Source organism: Triturus cristatus, chromosome 11 (assembly GCF_964204655.1).
Source record: "Triturus cristatus chromosome 11, aTriCri1.1, whole genome shotgun sequence".
Taxonomy (NCBI): Eukaryota; Metazoa; Chordata; class Amphibia; order Caudata; family Salamandridae; genus Triturus; species Triturus cristatus.
In genome coordinates, this window is record NC_140594.1 from 1052515773 (window position 1) to 1052536535 (window position 20763).

At 45.9% G+C, this 20763-nt stretch overlaps 1 protein-coding gene across 7 annotated transcripts in view; it reads left to right on the forward strand.

Moving 5' to 3' along the window:
- The window catches only part of MCF2L2 (MCF.2 cell line derived transforming sequence-like 2), a 2345299-nt gene that overhangs the window by 1895663 nt on the left and 428873 nt on the right, over positions 1–20763 (forward strand). For all 7 annotated transcript variants that reach the window (XM_085635348.1, XM_085635350.1, XM_085635347.1 and 4 more), the window contains exon 22: positions 19947–20168. In XM_085635348.1, the coding sequence (XP_085491474.1) occupies positions 19947–20168 (222 nt within the window). The remainder of the gene's footprint in view (positions 1–19946; positions 20169–20763) is intronic.

The window sequence follows — 20763 nt, forward strand, 5'->3', positions numbered from 1 at the left end:
TGCAGCCCTGGAGACCCCTTTAACACCTTTGCCCTGGGTACTACTTGTACCATATGTTAGGGTTTTATAAGGGGGGAGTTAAAGAATCATGCTAACTGGTTGTACCAATTCACATTACCTTTGAGGAAAAGAACACTAGCACTGGGGCCTGGTTAGAGGAGGGGGGGGGGGGGGGGGGGGGGGGGAGACCATCCAAAAAGGGAACATTCGTACAATTGTATATTTCCGACCTGCAATGAGATTTTTCAACTGGCTGCTTTCCTCCCCTACAGCCCTTATAGTGACACTTTCATGTGGTCTCTCCGCATACACTAAAAATACTTACGGTGGAAGCGCACATTGGGCCGGTTTCCCGGCAACCAGCTTCTGTTGTTAGGGCTACTGCCTATGGGTAACTACAGGGCTGGCCTTATCACCTCGTCAAAGTAAAACTTATGGATTATTCCGGGGATGTCTCTTCACGGTCTAGTAGTAATCTAGTAGGTCTTTTTCTTTCTTCTTATATTTTGTAGAAGTTTATGCTGATGTCCAACAAGTCAATTGCTTTGAGATCTATAAGTCACTTTGTAGGGGCATGATACGCTCATACATTTCTACCTTGTGTACGAAGAAAATAGAGGATGGAACTTTCCAGGTAATTGGGTGACCCTTTTGGGATAGTACATCTAGCCTCCATTTCACTGTCTGTTCAGAAGAAAACCGGTTTCACTTGAATTTATATACAGATGTGTCAAGAACGACTCCCTGACGTGCCCTACGGAGAGAGGACATAATGATGTAATGGGGGTGATTGTCTAACAGAGTTGGCACTTGCCTGGTGCCAGTTTGTATCAGGTGTTGTGGTTTGAGAGCACTATGGTGTAGGGATTGAAGAGCACACCCTATGTATGTACTGTGCAATGTCTGCACATGGACTGTATCGCAGGATTTTGTAGGAGTGGTTCTGTTATCTTTTGTCTTTAAGTATTGTGTACTGAGGCATATGCATTGTTATCTCACTAGCGATTCTTTTTTCTCTCCAGATTATAATAGCTTATATGTCATACTATCCTACTCCCTACCTGATCTGTTTTTTACTCCCCTGAGTCATCATTTTGTGCCCTAACGAAGGTGGGTGGCTGGCTGATCAACTTTCATCGAAACGCGAGTCAACACCAGGGCTAGAGCCTTCTTGAAACCTATAAAGGACTACAATCTATATTATGATCATTACGAATGTATAAGAAGTATAAATTATATTGGAGAATAAATATTGTTGCCTTAGTGATCTAGAAACGGATTCTTTCAACACACCGATACTAAGAAATACCATTATGATTATTTTTTGGAGCCACATTTAGAAGCAACAAACTGAAGGTCTTGCTAAGGCTCTATATATTGGATATGTTGTATATTGTTGTTCGTTGAGCGTATTGTTATGGTATGAGTGGTGTGTATGAAGTTTGAACGATATGTGGTATTTATTCTGAATGGTGGGGTGGGTAAGATTTCTTTAAACTACATGGATGACTAAATTTAAGTCCTATCTATGGAATATATATGCAAAGTAATATATGAAATATAAAATAAAAAAATATTGAGATATTTCCAATTTTTGAATTGTTTACTTGTGGGCAAACTGCACTCTATTTCGTAGAGCTTTGTTTAGAGGTGGAGTTCTTTTTTCCTTTGCTGCATCTCCCGTATCTGCAACTGCCTGAGAGAGTACGGCCCGGGCCTCCTCTGGCACCTGTGGCAGTACCTGCACAACCTTGTCCCACAAGGCGGGGGAGTAACAGCCCAAAAGGCATGCAGTGTTCCGTACTGCAATACCAGGCAGGCGGAAGAAAACTTATTCTTCCGCAAATAGTCCAGCTTCTTGGATTCCCTATCCAAGGAAGCGGTACGGAAAGCCCCATGAGATGTGGAGGCATGTTCCACCAAGCTCACCGTGGTCAGGTGTTGGGTGAAGATGTTTGAGTCCCCTGGAGCTGGGCAGTGACAGCGGGCAATTGTCCTATTTACAGAAGCCCGTGTGTGGGGTTTGTCCCAACTCCCCAAAAGTACGCCAGTGAGAGTGTCATTAAACAGGAGTTGTGGTTTGGATGTTAGACTCCCAGTAGTAGCACCTCTGTCAAGATGTTAGTCTTTACTGCCACTGAGGGCAAGTGAAGTTAAAGGACTTCAGCAGCCCTCTACACCACCATTGCATAAGAAGCTCCCTCCTCAGTAGCCACAACAGATGGAGAAAGCATACCAGTATATGAAGAACTATCCAGTCCCCTGGCGTAACCCAGTTCCTCTCACCAGTCCATTTTAGGCTTTTTTTCATATGGCCAGCCCAAAGATGAGGCGCAGGGCCTCATAAAAATCCTTTAGTAGGGCGGGGATTGCTCTGGGTTTTGGAGAGTCAGGGAGGTACGAAATGGGGCCAGGCACAGGTTCTACCGTGGAGCCCAGCCTCAATTGTCGACGCTCCCTTGTCTTGTGGGCCAACGGACAAGAAGAAGACGAAGACCTCTTCGACTTCATCTTGTGACAGGACTTACCCAGCTGCATCGAGGATTTGGGACTACGACCTCGGACTCTGCAACCTCTCCTGGGACCTTCTCCTCAACTTGAACCTCGAACTTCACGGCACTGCACGCCGTCTGCCATGAACTTGAGAGGCTGCTCCCACAAGGCCTTGGGATTCATTGCGCCGCAGTCGGATCATGACAACGAGTCACGTTCGAGACACCACAGGCAGACAAGGTGTTTGTCGGTTACCGACATCAACCGATGACAAGCTCCGCAGGGCTTGAATCCTGCATTCTTCAATGACAAACTACGCACCAGGAGGGAAAACCCCCAATAAAACCTCAAAAAAAATCCAGTAAAACAGTGACTGATTGGTAGCTATTATCTGGATTAGCACTCGCTGGAAAGGAAAGAAAAGAACTGACATCAGAGTGTCTAGGTGGTGCCTATATAGGTGCTGCAGATGTCACTTCCAGCGCCAACGACGCATGCGGAGCTGAACGAAGCCACCTACCGGCACGCTGGGGTGCTGCTCACAAAAAATCTTCCAGATCCAGTCTGACCTCTGGGAAATTCAAAGGTAAGGACTCTGCGGCTAGAAGTCTCAATCAGATTACATTATTTTGGTTATGTGTCAGTATGTGTTCTTATTCAACCTTGATATGATGAGGAATAGACATCTGACCCAGACGAATGTTTCCTTAGATGTTCTATGTCATTAATCGAAGAACTTGACGATATCACAGGACCTAGAAAGATAACATCTGGCAAGATCTGCATCAAAAGGCAGTCATGAGAATGATTCTGCATAAATCAGGGAATATGGCGATGTTCCTTGTCTAAGGTAAGGAAGATGGCGGCCGCCATAAACTAAGATGGAGTCGGACCTCTGGGACTTTACAGACTTCACGTCAGTAAGATGCTTCTTTGTCAGACCATATGCCTTGAGTCTGTAAATGGCCCATGTGAGCACCCCATCCTGGAAGGGAAGCATCGGTGACATGAGTTTGAGCTGGGAGATCCTGATGGACGGGCATTCCCATCTTTAGATTTTTCGACTTGGTTCACCATGGGAGAGACTGGAGAGCAGACTGCGATAGTGTTAGTTTTTGTTCCTAAATGTTCGAGGACTGCTTTCACTGATCCTCCAGACATTATTGCAGTGGTCTCATGTGAAGTCTAGCATGGGCAACTATAAATATACAAGTTGCCATTGGACCCAGAAGGGATGATGTCTGTCGAGCTGCAGGATGATGATTTGCAACTGAGTGAGACTCTTCACAGGGATAGATGACAGTATCTCTTCCGAAGGATAGTTTTGCTGATTGGATATCCAGAATAGTACCCAAATAGTCTATCTTGTGAGCCGGATATACTACTGATTTGCTTATGTTAACCTGAAGACCTAATTACACGAAAGTGTCCAGACATATTTGGAAATGCTTTGGAGTAGTTTCTGAGGATGGACTCTACTAGCCAATTGTCTACATAGGGGTAGACAAATATATTTTGCTTTCTTAGATGTGCTACGAAAACAGCCATGCATTTTGAAAAAACATCTTGGGCAGCTGACTTTAGATCACATTGTAGAGCTGTGAATTGAAGATGCTTGGAGGCTACTAGGAATTGTAAACATTTTCAATGCTTCTGTACGATCGGTATGTGGAAATAGGCATTCAAACAGTCTATAGCTCACTTCCAGTCTCCTGGTTGTAACTTGGGATATATTTAGTGTAGTGCCAGCATCCTAAACTTTTTTTTTGTAGAAATTTTTTGAGATTTCTTTAGTCTGGTATGGGTCTAAATTCTTGGTTTCCTTTTTTCTGAACCAAAAAGTACCAGTGGAAAACTCCCAAGCGTTTTTGATAGTCCGGAACCTCCTCCACTGCGTTCTTCTCTATTCACCTCCGTTTGCAACAGATCGGTCCAACTGTCCGATTGTTTGGGTGGGGGTATTGAAAGAGGAGGTGATCTGAAGCATAGAGAATGTCCATTCTGCACAATAGTCAAGACACATTAGTCTTGTGTTATTTAACCGCCACTCTTTGACATGATGGCATATACTTCCTCCTACTGGATTAGGCAACAGAGAAGGAGGAAATCATTGTGGTTGCTTGAGACATTCTCTGCCTTTGAAAGTATTTCGGTGGTGGTATGGTTGTCTTGGTTGTTGCTGCTGTTGATGCACCTATGAGGGGTTTGAATTATCTTAGGAAAGTACTGACTGCCATAAGGCATTCTAAAGTCCTTCCTCTTTTCCAGGCCGCCAACTGCTTCTCAAGTATCCATTTAAGACTTCATTCTGGACATTTCATCATCCGCATGTGAGCCAAATAATGTTGAGCCCGAGATCGGCAAATTAGCAATGCTCTGCTGTGCTTCCAATTTTAGGCCAGTCAGTCTCAGCCAAATGTATCGTCTATTGGAGATGGCATTGCAGTACCCATGCACTGCCAATTCTGACATATCTGCCGCTGCCCCAATTATTTGATTAAGGAAAAGCATTCCTTCATTAAAGACTTTCTGGAAGTTATGTCCATCTTCCTTGGGGAGTTTGTCAGAGTATTTTTTATAAAGAGTCCCACAGGGAACAAGCATATCTTCCCTGTCACACTTGCCAACTTCATGATTGTTGCATATGTTCTGCAAATTTTTCTAACCAAGGAGTCCATCCTTTTTAGGTCTCGCGAGCAAGGCTCGAAGAGACATTTTATATCTGGGCTTTTTCAAAGTGCTGCCGTGGCCTAAAGCTACAGTGCACGTGAACGTGCACGCGCGCAGCGCCATGTGTCTGCGCTTCACATGAACAGCATCTGCGCGTTGAGTGCTCCTCTCCGGAAGACCTGCTGAGTTAATTATAGGTCTGCAGAGGCATGCTGTGATAATGACCGCTCCCCCGCCCCCGCCAAGCGCGCGTGCCACGCTCCACCGGGCTTGTCTTGTTTTTATAGCGCGAACTCGACCCGAAGGTATTGGAGCGCTTTACATAGCACCCCATTTACATTACACATTCAGGCATATAGTGAGTTTTACGCACTCCTCTTCACCTGACATCCGCTTTTCTTCATTCTGTAATCTGCCCCTACTCCCCATCTTTGCAGAGTGGAATGAACCTCGCCTTTCCCAGTTCCTTACACCCTCACATATCTTAAAAGAAGGAACAAACAGGCCACTGCTCACACTCCTTTCACATACCAATGCCGCACACACATTCTCACAGTATCTATCGGACTATGTGAAAACAGCATTTTGTAGACACTAACAAGCTTTCACCTGCAAAACGAGTACAAGACAGTATAAATAGTGCTTTCACTGTGAAAACCACACGCTCCCACCCATCGTAGGCAAACTTGAGGCCCGCTAGTATTGCGTTCACTTTAGTCTCTACGTTATAGGTTGAGCGAGTGAGGCACGCTTTGATCGCTCGAAAGAGGCAACTTATTTTTCAAAACTGCTCCAGGGGCCGGCATGTTTGCATATCGGCTTATTCCCCGGCTTTGCACAACGCCGGGTAAATGTACTATGCAACACGGACCGACTAACTCTCAAAAGTTTCATGCTTAGAATTCAGTACCTCAGGGGAAAAAAAGTCAGCAACATTTCTGAGCATTAGAGACAGTGACTGTTTTTCCGTTGGTTCAAGAAAGACTCGTTATCACCCTCAGCGTGCCTTTGCAAAATATACATGTGGGAGAAAAAATAAAACAGCTTGGCTCAAAATATTATTTTTTAAGGAACCATAGAGGTAACTGCTCGCATTTAAAATGGACATGTTTATGCATTCATTATACATGTTTATGCATTCATTAACTTAACGTGTGGGTTCACTCACGAGGTGGCTTTTAGGTTTCAGTCAAACACCAAACGTAGAATGAGAACGTACCTCTGAATACAGGATACCCATGGCTGCTCCACACGGGTCTGGAAGAAATTAATGCAGGATTCTGGGATTGCGGGGGCGGCGTCCGACTTTGCTTGCTTAAATCCAATCGTTTCAAGGGGTAACTTCTGCCTGTAAACACACGGCAACTGCCAGGCGCGCAACACTCATTGGACTCAAAGGGCTTCAGCGCCCGTCCCCCCCCCGCCCTCCTCCTCGGGTGTGGCAGCACCGGATGAGACAGCTTCCCGGGCCACACACAGCCGCTCCCGAGCACTTCACAGGTCTTTAAAAGACCATTTGCAAGTTAATGAGGCCTTGCTGTTGTTTCACCCTTTCTAAGTGCCCCTCCAGTTCCACTCTTTATTATGGCTTAAAAGATTCAGCCCCCACCAGACTTTCTCAAGCGTTCTAAAAGCAATATGGCACGGCCAGTAAAAGCGAGATTTAGAAAAAACTTGTGATAGCTTCTCACTTTGCAAGAAAATCATTTTCTACTTTCAACTCGTGGCTCGTGAGTTGTTGTGAACGGCGTGTGCTCCATTGATTTTGACCCTTTTCTGGTCAATTTCAAGTCCAAGCGCGTATGCTCACGAGGTAGTGGGGTATCAGTTAGCCCTCTTATCACGTAACGTGATTCTAATGTTTGTTTTGTTTCCATTCTTACCCTTTTGCGCACATGAGACACCCAACATAACTGCTGTTCCCAGCTTTTTGTATGCATTTTTTGTTTGACGATGAGCATGTGTTGTAATGAAGCAGCCGCATCTCTAAGCTTATATAGCGCGAACTCGACCCGAAGGTATTGGAGCGCTTTACATAGCACCCCATTTACATTACACATTCAGGCATATAGTGAGTTTTACGCACTCCTCTTCACCTGACATCCGCTTTTCTTCATTCTGTAATCTGCCCCTACTCCCCATCTTTGCAGAGTGGAATGAACCTCGCCTTTCCCAGTTCCTTACACCCTCACATATCTTAAAAGAAGGAACAAACAGGCCACTGCTCACACTCCTTTCACATACCAATGCCGCACACACATTCTCACAGTATCTATCGGACTATGTGAAAACAGCATTTTGTAGACACTAACAAGCTTTCACCTGCAAAACGAGTACAAGACAGTATAAATAGTGCTTTCACTGTGAAAACCACACGCTCCCACCCATCGTAGGCAAACTTGAGGCCCGCTAGTATTGCGTTCACTTTAGTCTCTACGTTATAGGTTGAGCGAGTGAGGCACGCTTTGATCGCTCGAAAGAGGCAACTTATTTTTCAAAACTGCTCCAGGGGCCGGCATGTTTGCATATCGGCTTATTCCCCGGCTTTGCACAACGCCGGGTAAATGTACTATGCAACACGGACCGACTAACTCTCAAAAGTTTCATGCTTAGAATTCAGTACCTCAGGGGAAAAAAAGTCAGCAACATTTCTGAGCATTAGAGACAGTGACTGTTTTTCCGTTGGTTCAAGAAAGACTCGTTATCACCCTCAGCGTGCCTTTGCAAAATATACATGTGGGAGATAAAATAAAACAGCTTGGCTCAAAATATTATTTTTTAAGGAACCATAGAGGTAACTGCTCGCATTTAAAATGGACATGTTTATGCATTCATTATACATGTTTATGCATTCATTAACTTAACGTGTGGGTTCACTCACGAGGTGGCTTTTAGGTTTCAGTCAAACACCAAACGTAGAATGAGAACGTACCTCTGAATACAGGATACCCATGGCTGCTCCACACGGGTCTGGAAGAAATTAATGCAGGATTCTGGGATTGCGGGGGCGGCGTCCGACTTTGCTTGCTTAAATCCAATCGTTTCAAGGGGTAACTTCTGCCTGTAAACACACGGCAACTGCCAGGCGCGCAACACTCATTGGACTCAAAGGGCTTCAGCGCCCGTCCCCCCCCCCGCCCTCCTCCTCGGGTGTGGCAGCACCGGATGAGACAGCTTCCCGGGCCACACACAGCCGCTCCCGAGCACTTCACAGGTCTTTAAAAGACCATTTGCAAGTTAATGAGGCCTTGCTGTTGTTTCACCCTTTCTAAGTGCCCCTCCAGTTCCACTCTTTATTATGGCTTAAAAGATTCAGCCCCCACCAGACTTTCTCAAGCGTTCTAAAAGCAATATGGCACGGCCAGTAAAAGCGAGATTTAGAAAAAACTTGTGATAGCTTCTCACTTTGCAAGAAAATCATTTTCTACTTTCAACTCGTGGCTCGTGAGTTGTTGTGAACGGCGTGTGCTCCATTGATTTTGACCCTTTTCTGGTCAATTTCAAGTCCAAGCGCGTATGCTCACGAGGTAGTGGGGTATCAGTTAGCCCTCTTATCACGTAACGTGATTCTAATGTTTGTTTTGTTTCCATTCTTACCCTTTTGCGCACATGAGACACCCAACATAACTGCTGTTCCCAGCTTTTTGTATGCATTTTTTGTTTGACGATGAGCATGTGTTGTAATGAAGCAGCCGCATCTCTAAGCCTATATGTGTGCTCTCAACCAGATTTAGAGTCAGTGCCACACTTCTAAGAGGCGAGGTTGCAATTTGCACAACAGCGTTGCAACTCTCACATGCACCAAATGGGCCCTGCTTGGAGCACAGCGGGAGTGCTGCTCAGTGCATGTCAAAGAATGCTTTCAGATATATGTATTGGACACACACATCGAGCTTGTCACATAGCACGTTACACAAACCATTGGCATTGTAAATGACAATGGCTTTTATTTATGTGTTTTTAACAACCTGCAAGCGGTGCGTAAACACGCACTTTGTACTTATAGTCGCTGCCTATGAGAAGCAAGGCTGGCAGTAACTGAATCTCTTTTACTACCAGCCTTGCTTCTCGTAAGCAAGGACTATGAGTACAAAGTGTGTGGTTACGCACCGCTTGCAGGTTTTCAAAGCACATAAATAAAAGGCATTGTCATTTACAATGCCAATAGCTCAAACTCTGGCAAATGCGAGACCTATTGCATTGCAAATGCTTGTTCTTTATCTGGTAGAGTAGTAGGAGCAACTGTATATGATTATTTAGCTGCAGCTACAATCACCGAATCTGGCGTAGTATCTTGCCTTAATAAAAGAAGATTCTGATTTGGTGGTTTGTTCTTCTTTACAAGTCTGGAAGGGACAGACCTAATCAATGCAGGCGTCAGGAATAGCTGCATTGATGGCTCTAAAAGACCTGGAACTAAAGGCAGTAGAGGTCCATAAGAGATTTTTTGGTGTTAAGTCTAAAAGATGACTGAATTTGAAGTAGTTGTGCTGGGCTTCGCCATGTTCAATTTCATAGACCCTCTCACTAAGACATCATTAAACGTGTAAAGATTCTCTACTGGAGAGACTCTAGCTGGAGGAGTGTATGACAGGGTTGTGGAGTAATCCCTTATAGAAGGCCATGAGGTAGTTGAAGGTGAACATCTACTATGGAGACCTGATCGTCTTGAGTGAGAAGAGGAAGATCTAGTTCTAGATCTAGAGCGCATTTGATGCCTTCTCGTTTGTGATCGCAGTCTTCTTTGAGGGGAAGTCTGTCTGACTGGTTGTGAGAGGCTGGCCTGATATATGATGTACACTTATGTAAGTGGACACCCTGCAACGTTCCAGACAACCCTTATGGTGATTTAGGAGGTCTTAGACAACCTTAGAAATCCCTCTAAGTGGTACCTGTGGAGAGCAGCCTTCAGGCTTAGTCCAGAGGGGGTTAGATTAAATTAAAAAGAACCACACAATGTATTTATAAAAATATTATATAACACTCACTAACACATACAGATATCTCCTACCCGGAGATATGCACACAATACTTTGTATAGAAATCACGTAAATAGTACAGAATACACAGTGGACCCCAGGGGGGACCAAACCATATACTAAGAAAATGGTATAAGAACCACGACTCGTGTCAGGACAGTGCCCAGAGGACATAGACGTGCTGGGGACCCAAGGAGCCACCCAAGATGTGTGACTAGGAACCCTACATAGATTGGGTGTAGTGTGGGAAGACAACCGCTTTCTCAGCACAAATCAACGTGTAAGTCACGGTTGCAATTTCAAAGAAACAAGACCCATCCTAGTGGACCCTGAAGAAACTCCATGGAAGACAGAAGGTTGGAGAGCCACCCCACCCGTGGATACCCTAGTACCCACGTTACCTACACTAGGAAAGTCGGTTGCATAGGTGTGAAATGGTGTTGGAAACGACTGTCGAACCCAATGGAGGACTTCAGGAAAATGGCGCGGCTGGAGAAGGAGAAAGTGTCCGGTGGAATACGCAGGTGGACTCAAGGTGAGGAGTACCTGTAAGCCAAGGGGACAGAGTCTGTGTCACTCAGGAGTGACCCGGAGACCTGGAGGGCAAATGCCCACCGATGTCGGGTGTTGCAGGAGAGTTGACAGTGACCTTGACTCTGCAGCTGCGAGGACCAGACGACGCTGTGGAAGACCAGGAGCCGTTCATGAGCTGTCCCACATCAGATGTTGAGAATTGAGTGGTCGGTGTCCGTCGGGAGCACCAACAAGCCTTGGCAACTGCAAACAACATGGAAGTCGATGAAGGTGCAGTGTCGGGACCAGCAAGGTCCAGGAGACTCACCACAAGCAGGGGAGTCAGGGTAGGCCCTGAGCAATCAGGGGAGCCCAAAGAAATCAAAGGTGCCCCTCAGCAGGACCCACAGGCTGGAGGCACTCTGTCGCAAGAGGACCTCGTGTCGCTCACCAAAGATGCAGGCCACAGTGCAAACGATGCAATGTGGACGAAGATTTTGGTCACTGGAGATACTTGAGGTTGGGGCTACTTGGAGCCCGAAGATCTTGGTGGACGGAAGCCAACAAGCCTTTGCAACAGCAATTCGACACGGTGCACAGGGGTTCGGTTCCTGTGGCTCCGATGAGGGATACTGGCCCTTAAACTTGGTGAGACAGCAGAACAGGCCTCGAGGGATGTGAAGACCACCACCTGTGTTGCTGAGACTTTCGGAGTCAGTGGGAGCTCAGGATCAGCAGACCGGTCAGCTTAGTTGCAGTGCCTGCAGATGCAGGGAAGAGACTCCTTCACTTCAAGGGAGATTCCTTCAGGTGTCTGGGATGCCCCTAGGCCTTGGAAGGTTCCTGTATGGAGCACAGGCGCAGACGATGCAGGACACAAGAGCGTGACGAAGTCGAGCCCAAGCGAAGTCCAGAGTGCCCAAATGGTCGAAGTAGAAGTAGTGTCTGAATTGAGTCCCACGACGAATCTAGGGACCTACACCCAGGTAAGCCCTTAAGTACCCTAAGGAAAGGGTTGGGACGATTCACGGTTCCCTCCCAGGGGAGGGATTGGACAGTGGGGAGGATGCTTTCATCTCCTTTGTCCAGTTTCGCGCCAGTACTGAACTATGCACGGAGGGCACCAAATGTGCCCCTCATGCAGACTGAGTGGTGCTGGCAAGCGCACCCACCTGGCTCCAACACACTAAATCCTGTCTGGGAGGCGGTCACACCTCCCTGTGACAGGATACCTATTGTTCTGCCTCCCCCTGCTCGAGCTTGGCCCAGCAGCAGAAGGGCAGAATCATGCCTCTGGTCGGCAGCAGCCATGTTGTGCTGTCCGGATCTAGAAGACTGGTACCGGAAGCACTGAGAGCCTAACGGAGGGCCTTTACAGTGCTTGGAATTATACCTCCCAAACTGTTTACGGTGTGGAGGTATGATTCCAACATGTTTGATAACAAATATGACAGGATTCGTTTCAGCCAATTTCGAGATGGTCATAGCGTAGTGATGCCGCGCCCATCTATATGGTATATGGCTGTCTCACAACCCGGGAGAATGGACTCTGAAGGCTGTAGGGGTGTCCTGCTCATGCAGGGGCACCCTCACACTTAGAACCAAGCACCGTGCCTTCAGGGGTGCAAAGGCCTGCTATAGGGGTGACTTATAGGTTTTAAGTGCAGTGACCCTAGATATAGGAAACCTATATCTTTCGTAAGTGGTGCTAGCATCAGGCTGCAATGGCAGGCCTGTAGTTAAAGTTTGAATGGTCTCTCATGGGTGGCATTATATATGCTTTAGCTCATGGGGGGACCTCTGGGGTACCTATGCCCTGGTTGCCTTAGTACCATATACTAGGGACTGTTAAGGGTACCTCAATATCCAATCTGGACTGTACCTAAGTACTGAACATAACAGTTATGGGGAGAAAGCAAAGAGACTGGGGTACTGATTATCAGAATCCCATTCAGACTAGTCAGAAACAACATAGCACCAGGCAGAAAGTGGGGGTAACTATAAAAGCAGATCCTACTTTCCTACACAGGTGACAGAGCAAAAGTGACTTCTCCTAACAGCCTTGGAAATGAAACGGGCCCAGTTGACAGAGATGGAATGGACAGTCTCTGGCATGTTCCTGGAAGGCCAATATGTTAGAGAATCATCCGAACAAGGAGTACCCCTTGTCCGCTTACGTAAGTCGTGTAACCATCTTGGAGACAAGTGGAATGACGAAGATCTAGATCGGGAAGTCAGATGTTTGTTTTGACCGTGACTGATGTGACAGTGAAGTCTTCGACGTCGATGGACAGGGACTAGATGTAGACAGAAGAGTCCTCGACAGAAGATGCTTTGCTGCCGGCTGAGGGGTCTTTGATGTCAGCTGTGGATGCTTCAACGTCGACCTTGCTTATGTCGACAGAGGGGGCTTGACGGTACTGGTCTTGCCATTGACAGAGGAGTACTTGAAATTGACTCTTCCCTTGACGTCAAATGGCACAATTCGCCGTCAACTTCGATGGAGTACTTGGTCGGTGAATTGGCAGATTCCCTGAAGACACTATCCTCGACGTCATACTCCTCGAAATCGATTGGTAATATCTCTCCTCTTGATGAATTCTCTCCCTGGTTCTGTCTCTAGGGGAGTCCTTGGAGTTGGAAGAAAGCACCCTGGTGGAAGACTGACCTTCACCATGGATTCTTGTGGAACCAGCATTCTTCTCCTGTTTTTCCCGGCTATTTCTCCTGTAGTCCATGCAGTCTGATTTTTTTTCTCTGTTTCTCAGTGTTCTTCTGGAGAGTTTTTTTTTTTACAGTGTATGCATAAACTAGGGTGGTGATCTTCAAGAAGGCAGTAGATACAGACCCTCTTTGGATCTGTTTGAGCCATCTTCTTTCCACGGGAAGGGCACTTCACAAAAAGTAAAGGTATTCTGACAGAAAAATCACCTCTTTTAAACAGAAAAAAAGTAAAAACCTCAAAACAAGTTTTTCTGAAGGTTATCTCTAGATATTTGCCAAAAAAGGCAGAGCTCAATGCCCAAGGATCGCGTTTCCAATAGCCGGAAAAATTAACCGACCTAACTGTCACGTACGGAGCCTGATGGAATACTGAGGGTACTGTGAGGTTCTTCCAGGCAAAGTACCAGCTGTATTAGCTTAATGTATTACTTGCAGCCTACTGGATAATTATTTTACATTTTGAAGAAAGTTTGAGAAAGATGGACTATGTTTACTTCTACTTTATAGTGACCTATATAAAATAAAATATTTCCTTTTTTAAATAAAAATAAAATGGGACTTCTTAGCCTGTTTATAGGCTGCTACTGTTGTGAGTGTAAATATTTGTTTTGTTCGATTTATGCATACATATATGTATTTTTTATATGCTTCAGGATACCCAAGCGTGGGCCGGACTATTCAGTGCTTATGATTATTGATGAGGATCCCCTGGAAGAGAATCACAGCTCCACCAGCAGAAAGCCCAGCCTTTGGGTGAGGTCTCCTTACCTCTGGGATATTTGCAGTCAGACAGACACCGACCCCAAATGCACAGCAATCCGAGTACTCTGCGGAGCACTCGATTCCCTGGTCATAAAGGACTTGTAACAAAGTGGAGTTTTGGGTTCACTTTTATATACATCTTCTAGAAAGGGAATGTGGATTCACTGTCCCAAACTTTAGAACTGGTTTGGGGTGGTTCTTTCCAAGTATCCTCCTCAGGCTTCACCTTGGAACAAAGTTTTCATCGAACTTTATTGGACCTACACCCAGCACTGGATCCATTTCAGATTCCAGGCTCCATACATCCTAGCCAAGCATTATCTTGTTGTCCTTCAAGTAAGTGCATTCCACCCCGTCGGAACCCTTATTATGATGCACCTCTAACTAATACTCTTGAGCAGACCGTCCTAGCAAACCAAATCGCTATGACCTCTTTAATTCAGGTCACATCTTACATCCTGGGCATACTGGCTTTTAGAGTTATGCACGAGACATTTTAAATCCAGTTCAATTCACTTTTGAACTCTGGGCACAACTTTGTCCCACCCATTGAGACGATTTTATCGTCGTTTTTTAACTTAGGTGGTGGTTTCTATCCTCACACGATTATGAGCAGCACTTTTCTTTTTTCCAAACAACTTGTTTGTTGTATTAAAGTTTTGTTCCTTTTTACTCTTTAGAGTGGGGTCCTCTATTAATCTTCATAAAAACATCATAGTCCTGAAGATGGTCTTGTGGATTCTTCCTCTATGAGACAGAAACGTCTACACTCAGTGCATCTATCCAGTGGACAATTCACAACATCCCTACGAGCCTTGTTTTCACTTGACGATTAACATTCTCTGGTTGTATTATGAAAGTGGACATTTAGTACATTGTCATATGTTTAAAAAAATCGGAGATTCCAGCTGTATTGTACAATACATTCTCAATTTACTAAGAGCTATCATTATCTTTAGCACGATATTTCTTGTTTTGTCTGATTCTAGTGCAATTTTGAAAAGTATACACACCTGCCTACATGATTTTAACTATTTATCTTTAATCATCTTCTTTATAATAAATACAAACCAATTCATTTGAGATGCCGCTCTCGGACATCACTGAGTAATTGAAAGGTTTCCCCAGTATCCCCGCTTTCAAACAAATCCCTTGTTGGTCCTTTTACCTACCTTATCATGAATACCCTAGCCCACAAGGGAATACTGGGTTGCCCTTTTGTGTGCTATCAGGAAAACTAGTTAGCAGCTCCTTGTTAACAAACAGTATTGCAGTATTTCTAAAGGTAGCTCCTTCCTCCTCTCCTCGGTGTCTGAATCTCCTACCTCCAGCCACACTAATTCAGGCAAAACACTTCCACTGTCTTGCAGAACAGTCGTCTCCCTCCATCTTTTGCTATTCACTTGACATACCCTTGGAATGCCAGCGAAGGATTATGGGTATAAACAACAGTAGCACTTTATACAGGTGGGGGCAAAAGGCCTCACATTCACTGACACATAAAAAAGATCTTTTCACTCTAGTTACCTTTCTAAAACACACTGTGCTGCCACCATCACTTTACTTGCTATTCCCAGGACAGGGAGAGTAGTCTAATTCTCAGAAGCGCAAACTTGGTGCTTACCTCCAGTTCAGAAAAACAAATCCCGGAAGTCACATAGACAGGAACAGGTCTAGGCCTCTGCACACATGCTTAGGTAACTGTGCAGCCAAAGCCAAAATATAAAACAGAATATCACAAATACATGCAGATGGCCACTCTGAGAACATCCTCGTATACCATGCAGTGGACATTCCCATCCCAGGTGCTGCAAGCACTGAAGTCATTGCTGTAGGAGAGTAGGGTCTGCTTTCTATGTTCACCCCCACTTTTTGCTTTTGCTTTACTGGTTTTCGACTTAGATGTGGCTGTGGGCCTGCTAATCAGACCCACAGCCCTGCTGTTCTCTCTCTAAATTAATACTATGTACTTTAGATGCATAACCTATTTGGATAGGATCACCTTATTGGCCGCTGTACAGTGTACCTTAGGTACCCAGGGCATAGGTGTATCCTAGGCCTACCAGGGGCTGCAGCATGTATTATGCCACCCCTGGCCTGGCCTTCCATTATGACACAACTGGCTGATCGCTCAGCTGGGGCAAGGTCGTGTAATCACCCCTTGCTTAGGTGTAGTATTCCTATACCTATCTTACATATAGACACATGTGTACCTATCAGCCACTTGTATGGCAGGCCTTAACAATCCTGGAGGCAGAGTGCTTGGTAACATGTGAGATGGTGCTCTAGCATGAGCTGAGCCTGTCTGCAGCTTTCGGAACCATGTCCTTATAGCTGTTCTATGATATAGCCTACCATATACTCTTAAAGTACCTTATAATCTTAAACGGTTATGGTAACTATGGTTTGGCTTTATCGAAACATGTCGTGTAAGGTGTCTAACACTTTGGAATAATACCCCCATCCCATTTCTGGGGATGAGGATATTATCCCTCCCTTCTAGAGGGAGAAGACATGTTGAAACCTACTTACCCGGTTAAAGTTAACCAGAGCCCCAGCATCACAAAATGGATGCTGCTGCCACGACACAAGTCTGACCTCCTGCTGCTGGGAGTGATCCCGGCACGGGAGGCTTGGACAATAGGTTTCCTGCCTTGGGAGGTGCGAGCACCACCCCAGACAGGCCTTAGTGTATTGGGGCAGGGAGGAATGAATGAAACGAGACACTGCCTGGGGCACACAAGGTGTCCCATGCATAGTCCAGTTCAAACCGGTGCTGGGGCACACCAGCCCCAGTCCTGGCGTGAAACTGGACAAAGGGAAGGGGGTGTAACCACCCCCCTCCCAGGTCCCACCCATAAGGCGTGACCTAGCAGGCAACCCAGCCCCCCAGATTAGTATAAGAGTGGTAGCTGGGCCTCAGGAGATTAGATTATCCTGAACCTGCAACTTGAACAGAAACTCTGGACCTTCAACATTCGACGAAAGAAGAAGACTGAAGAATCTCTCTTGTGGCCAAGGAGTGGCTACCCTGTGCAAACAGGCACCATCAAGAGACTACCCTTTGCATTGCTGAAGTTCTACGAGGGACCGACTGCAGAGCCCGACCAGAGCCTTGACTTCCAGACTTCTCCGACCCTGATCCACATCCACAGCCGAGCTGAGATCCGTGGAGGCGACGAGAGACGTGGGACCGGCTACCTGGGAAAAGTGGCGAGTATCTTCCAGCGCAGCTTCTGAGGCACCCTCGAAGTTGTGCGCCGGGGATTGAGAAGCCCCAACTCCAAGCACCATCTGCACCGAAGATCAGCCCCCCACACTCCACGAGTCCTGCGTGGGGCCCTTCTGCATTTTCCTGCTTGCGCGTCTGTCCGGTTGCTTGCCCGTTGGCTAGCGGCCTTTGTGACGACACACCTTGAAATCTTCACTGCTGGTTTGGCTCCTCCAGACTGGCTCCCGCTTCATTGCAAAAGAGAAGCACCCCAGACTTTCCTGGTCTGCACCAGAAGCAAGTCCTCCGTTCTTCGTGGGTTCCGCTTGCCAAGGCTTGGAGAGTCCTAGTTCGACTTCGCCGCCGCCGACAGCAAGAGCCTTCGTGGGACAGCTCGCCTCCTGGTCCTGGTCGTCCTCGACGTCTCCTGGTACCCGTGGCTGCTGCGACAAGCTTCACCCTTCACCTGCAATCTTCACGACATCGCCTGGTTCCTTCCTGGTTCCACGTGGTCACTGGCTAGTGACCTTGACTCTGTCCCTTCTGCTTGCAGGTACCCTTCCTTCATGATCCCGGCCTTGGGATCCACCGGACACTCTGCACTGACTGCATGTCAGCAACTTTCCTTCAGGCATCCATAGAAGTCCACGACGAAACCCGACGCAAGTTCACACCTATGCACCCGCAGCCTGTGGGCTAGGTAACTTGGGTACTTCGGTGCTCACAAGGGTAGTGACTATCCTAGGGTCTAGTTTCCGAGCCTCGACTTCCTAGTTGCTTCAGAAGTGTCCTAAAACTGCTTATTTCAGAACTGTACTATTGCTATCGACTATACGCATTACGCGTGAGTGTTTCCACTCTGCACCTGAATCCCGTGGGCCTCCCACTTCCTAACTGTTGGTAGTGTAGTGTAGCCCCAGCGATTCCCTAGGCCTATTCTATTTCCACGACAGTGGTCCTTATACCACTTTTTTTAGTATATGGTTTGCGTGGCCCATAGGGCCTAACTGTATTACTTACCTGTGTGACTTAATGTATGCTTGAATAAGACTGTGTTGTACTTACCTCGAATCTCATAAAGAGTGCTGAGGGTTTGACTAGAATAAATACACTTTATTTTATATATATATCCGTTGTGGTGTCCTTTCATTTGGTATTCAAGGGATTATATATGGTATCACAGCTGGCTTCACATGCCATTCAGAGTTTAGCCTAAGACTGCTCTTGTCCATGCTACCACTAGGATAGCTGGTCTATAAGGTTGACTTTACAACCAATCACCATAAGGGTTGTTTGGACTGATATAAGGTGTACACTAAAACTAGTGACATCATACATCAGGCCAACTTCTCACAATTGCACTTTCAAATAAGGACATCCTGGCCCTTTATAGAGAAGCCCCAGATTACGTTTCACGATAACAAAGGGGTGGATTTCCAGTTAATTCTAGCAGTGGTGACCAGGCCACTTCCCAAAGTGCCTCCCATTATTACCCAATTTGCCTGGGATGCTGAAGTGCCCCTCACCACAATCCTTCAAAGACTGTCCACAACTCCCAGTTTCTCTTCACAAGCCAGGACAGATACCCCGTGCTGGTTCTGCACCGCAAATTCTGTTAGACTGAAGCCTAGTCCCACAGCCAAGGCCCTTGCAGACAGCGGTGACAGAAGGCAGATGGTGGCCAGCTAGTAAGGCAAAAGAGCATTGGAGATGCAGATTTGTCACTCATTACTGCGTGGGCTCACTTGGATAGTTAGATGACCACAACGAGAATGAAGTATTGGAACCTGATTCCAAATCAGCCACCAACGCAGGTGACTCACTCCTGATGCCCATGTCAGGAAACCTGCTTCTCTACTAAGAACCAGGACACATGTCAAGAGGCACCCATCGGATAAGTGCTATATTTACCTACATTTGCTGCGAATGATGGTGGAAAACCCTGACTGTGTTGCAAATCTGCCCCTTCCCGCCTTTAAATGGCTCTCCGCCCCACAAGCGCGGTACAACCACAAGGCCAATAACTGGGTCGACCTTGGAGTCCAGTATCTTCAGTAAGGTCATCCCTTCTACCCTTCCTTTTAAGGTCAGAAGTTCATAACATGAACTGATGCCACAGACACACGGAAAAACTTGAAGTATGGCCTGCACAAATGTTTCTCCGAATGTGAATGTTGAACCGGTCCTAGACCAACAAGGTGTTACACAGATCAAATCACTGGCTCAGTACATAACTTTCCATCCTGAAATGTTTTCTTCAGCTGAAATACACAATGCCAAATAAATGCCTGTTGCAGCCACATATCCGGAATGGAAATAAATAAAACCACTTCTGAGACCCTATAAAAAGATTCGATTGATCCAAAAGTCCAGGTAATGGGTTTATCTGCCTTAGAGACACGAGCTTGAAGAGTGGTGGCTGACTGTCAATCATATTTTGGCGGCTGTACTTAAGTTTTAATGTGGTTTATTCGAAATTTGGAGAAGCCATCTGAGATAATCTGGAACCAGAGTATGTTTCTTGAGACAAAACAACCTTTTTTCTTGTGTGTGTGTAATTCCATTAATGTACATCATTTTATATTGTGTATCAGGGGGACCTTAATGAGCTGGGCAAGCTGCTGATGCAGGGCTCTTTCAACGTCTGGACGGATCATAAAAAGGGCCACCATAAAGTGAAGGACTTGGCACGCTTCAAACCAATGCAGAGGCACCTCTTCCTTTATGCCAAGACCCTACTCTTTTGTAAGAAACGTGAGGAGATTGCCGATGGCCATGAGAAGAGTCCATCCTACAGCTTTAAGAACTCCCTCAAGGTAGGCTATGAATACTATTTGAGAGATGTGTATGCTCAGGTTTTTTCTATATCTGAAGGGGTTAGGAACTGGAGCAGTGGGTATTACAAGGCATAAGGAGCTGGGGTGGTGGGGCTGTGCATAGAACTCAACACAGCCCTTAGATTATAGGGGCTTGTGTGTGGATCATCAGGCGTAAAACTGGCTATTGAACCTGAATTCTGAAATTAATAAACAGGGCACTCTACAAGACTGGACTTTTTCCAGCCTGACAAGCAAGCTGAAGTAAAATGATTAGCTAGATCTATGCAACTAGTGAAAGAGCTCATATTCCTGGAATTCGGCCTTTTGGTGCCTAAGTTGAATTTACTTATAAGAGTAGGATCTCTATTGGGCAAAACAATTCAATTGACTTCAATGAAGGGAATTGAGGGACGTTCAAATGTTTAGTTAATGATACCCACTACAGCAACAAGCATTGGTAAATGCATTATGTTTCGCTTATGATTAATAATAAGCTGTTTTTTGTTGTAAGTTATAGCTTACTGAGTAATTGTACAATATAAGTTACAGAATGTCTGTCAAAGTGTTATGGCTTGTTTTATGTATAAAAAGG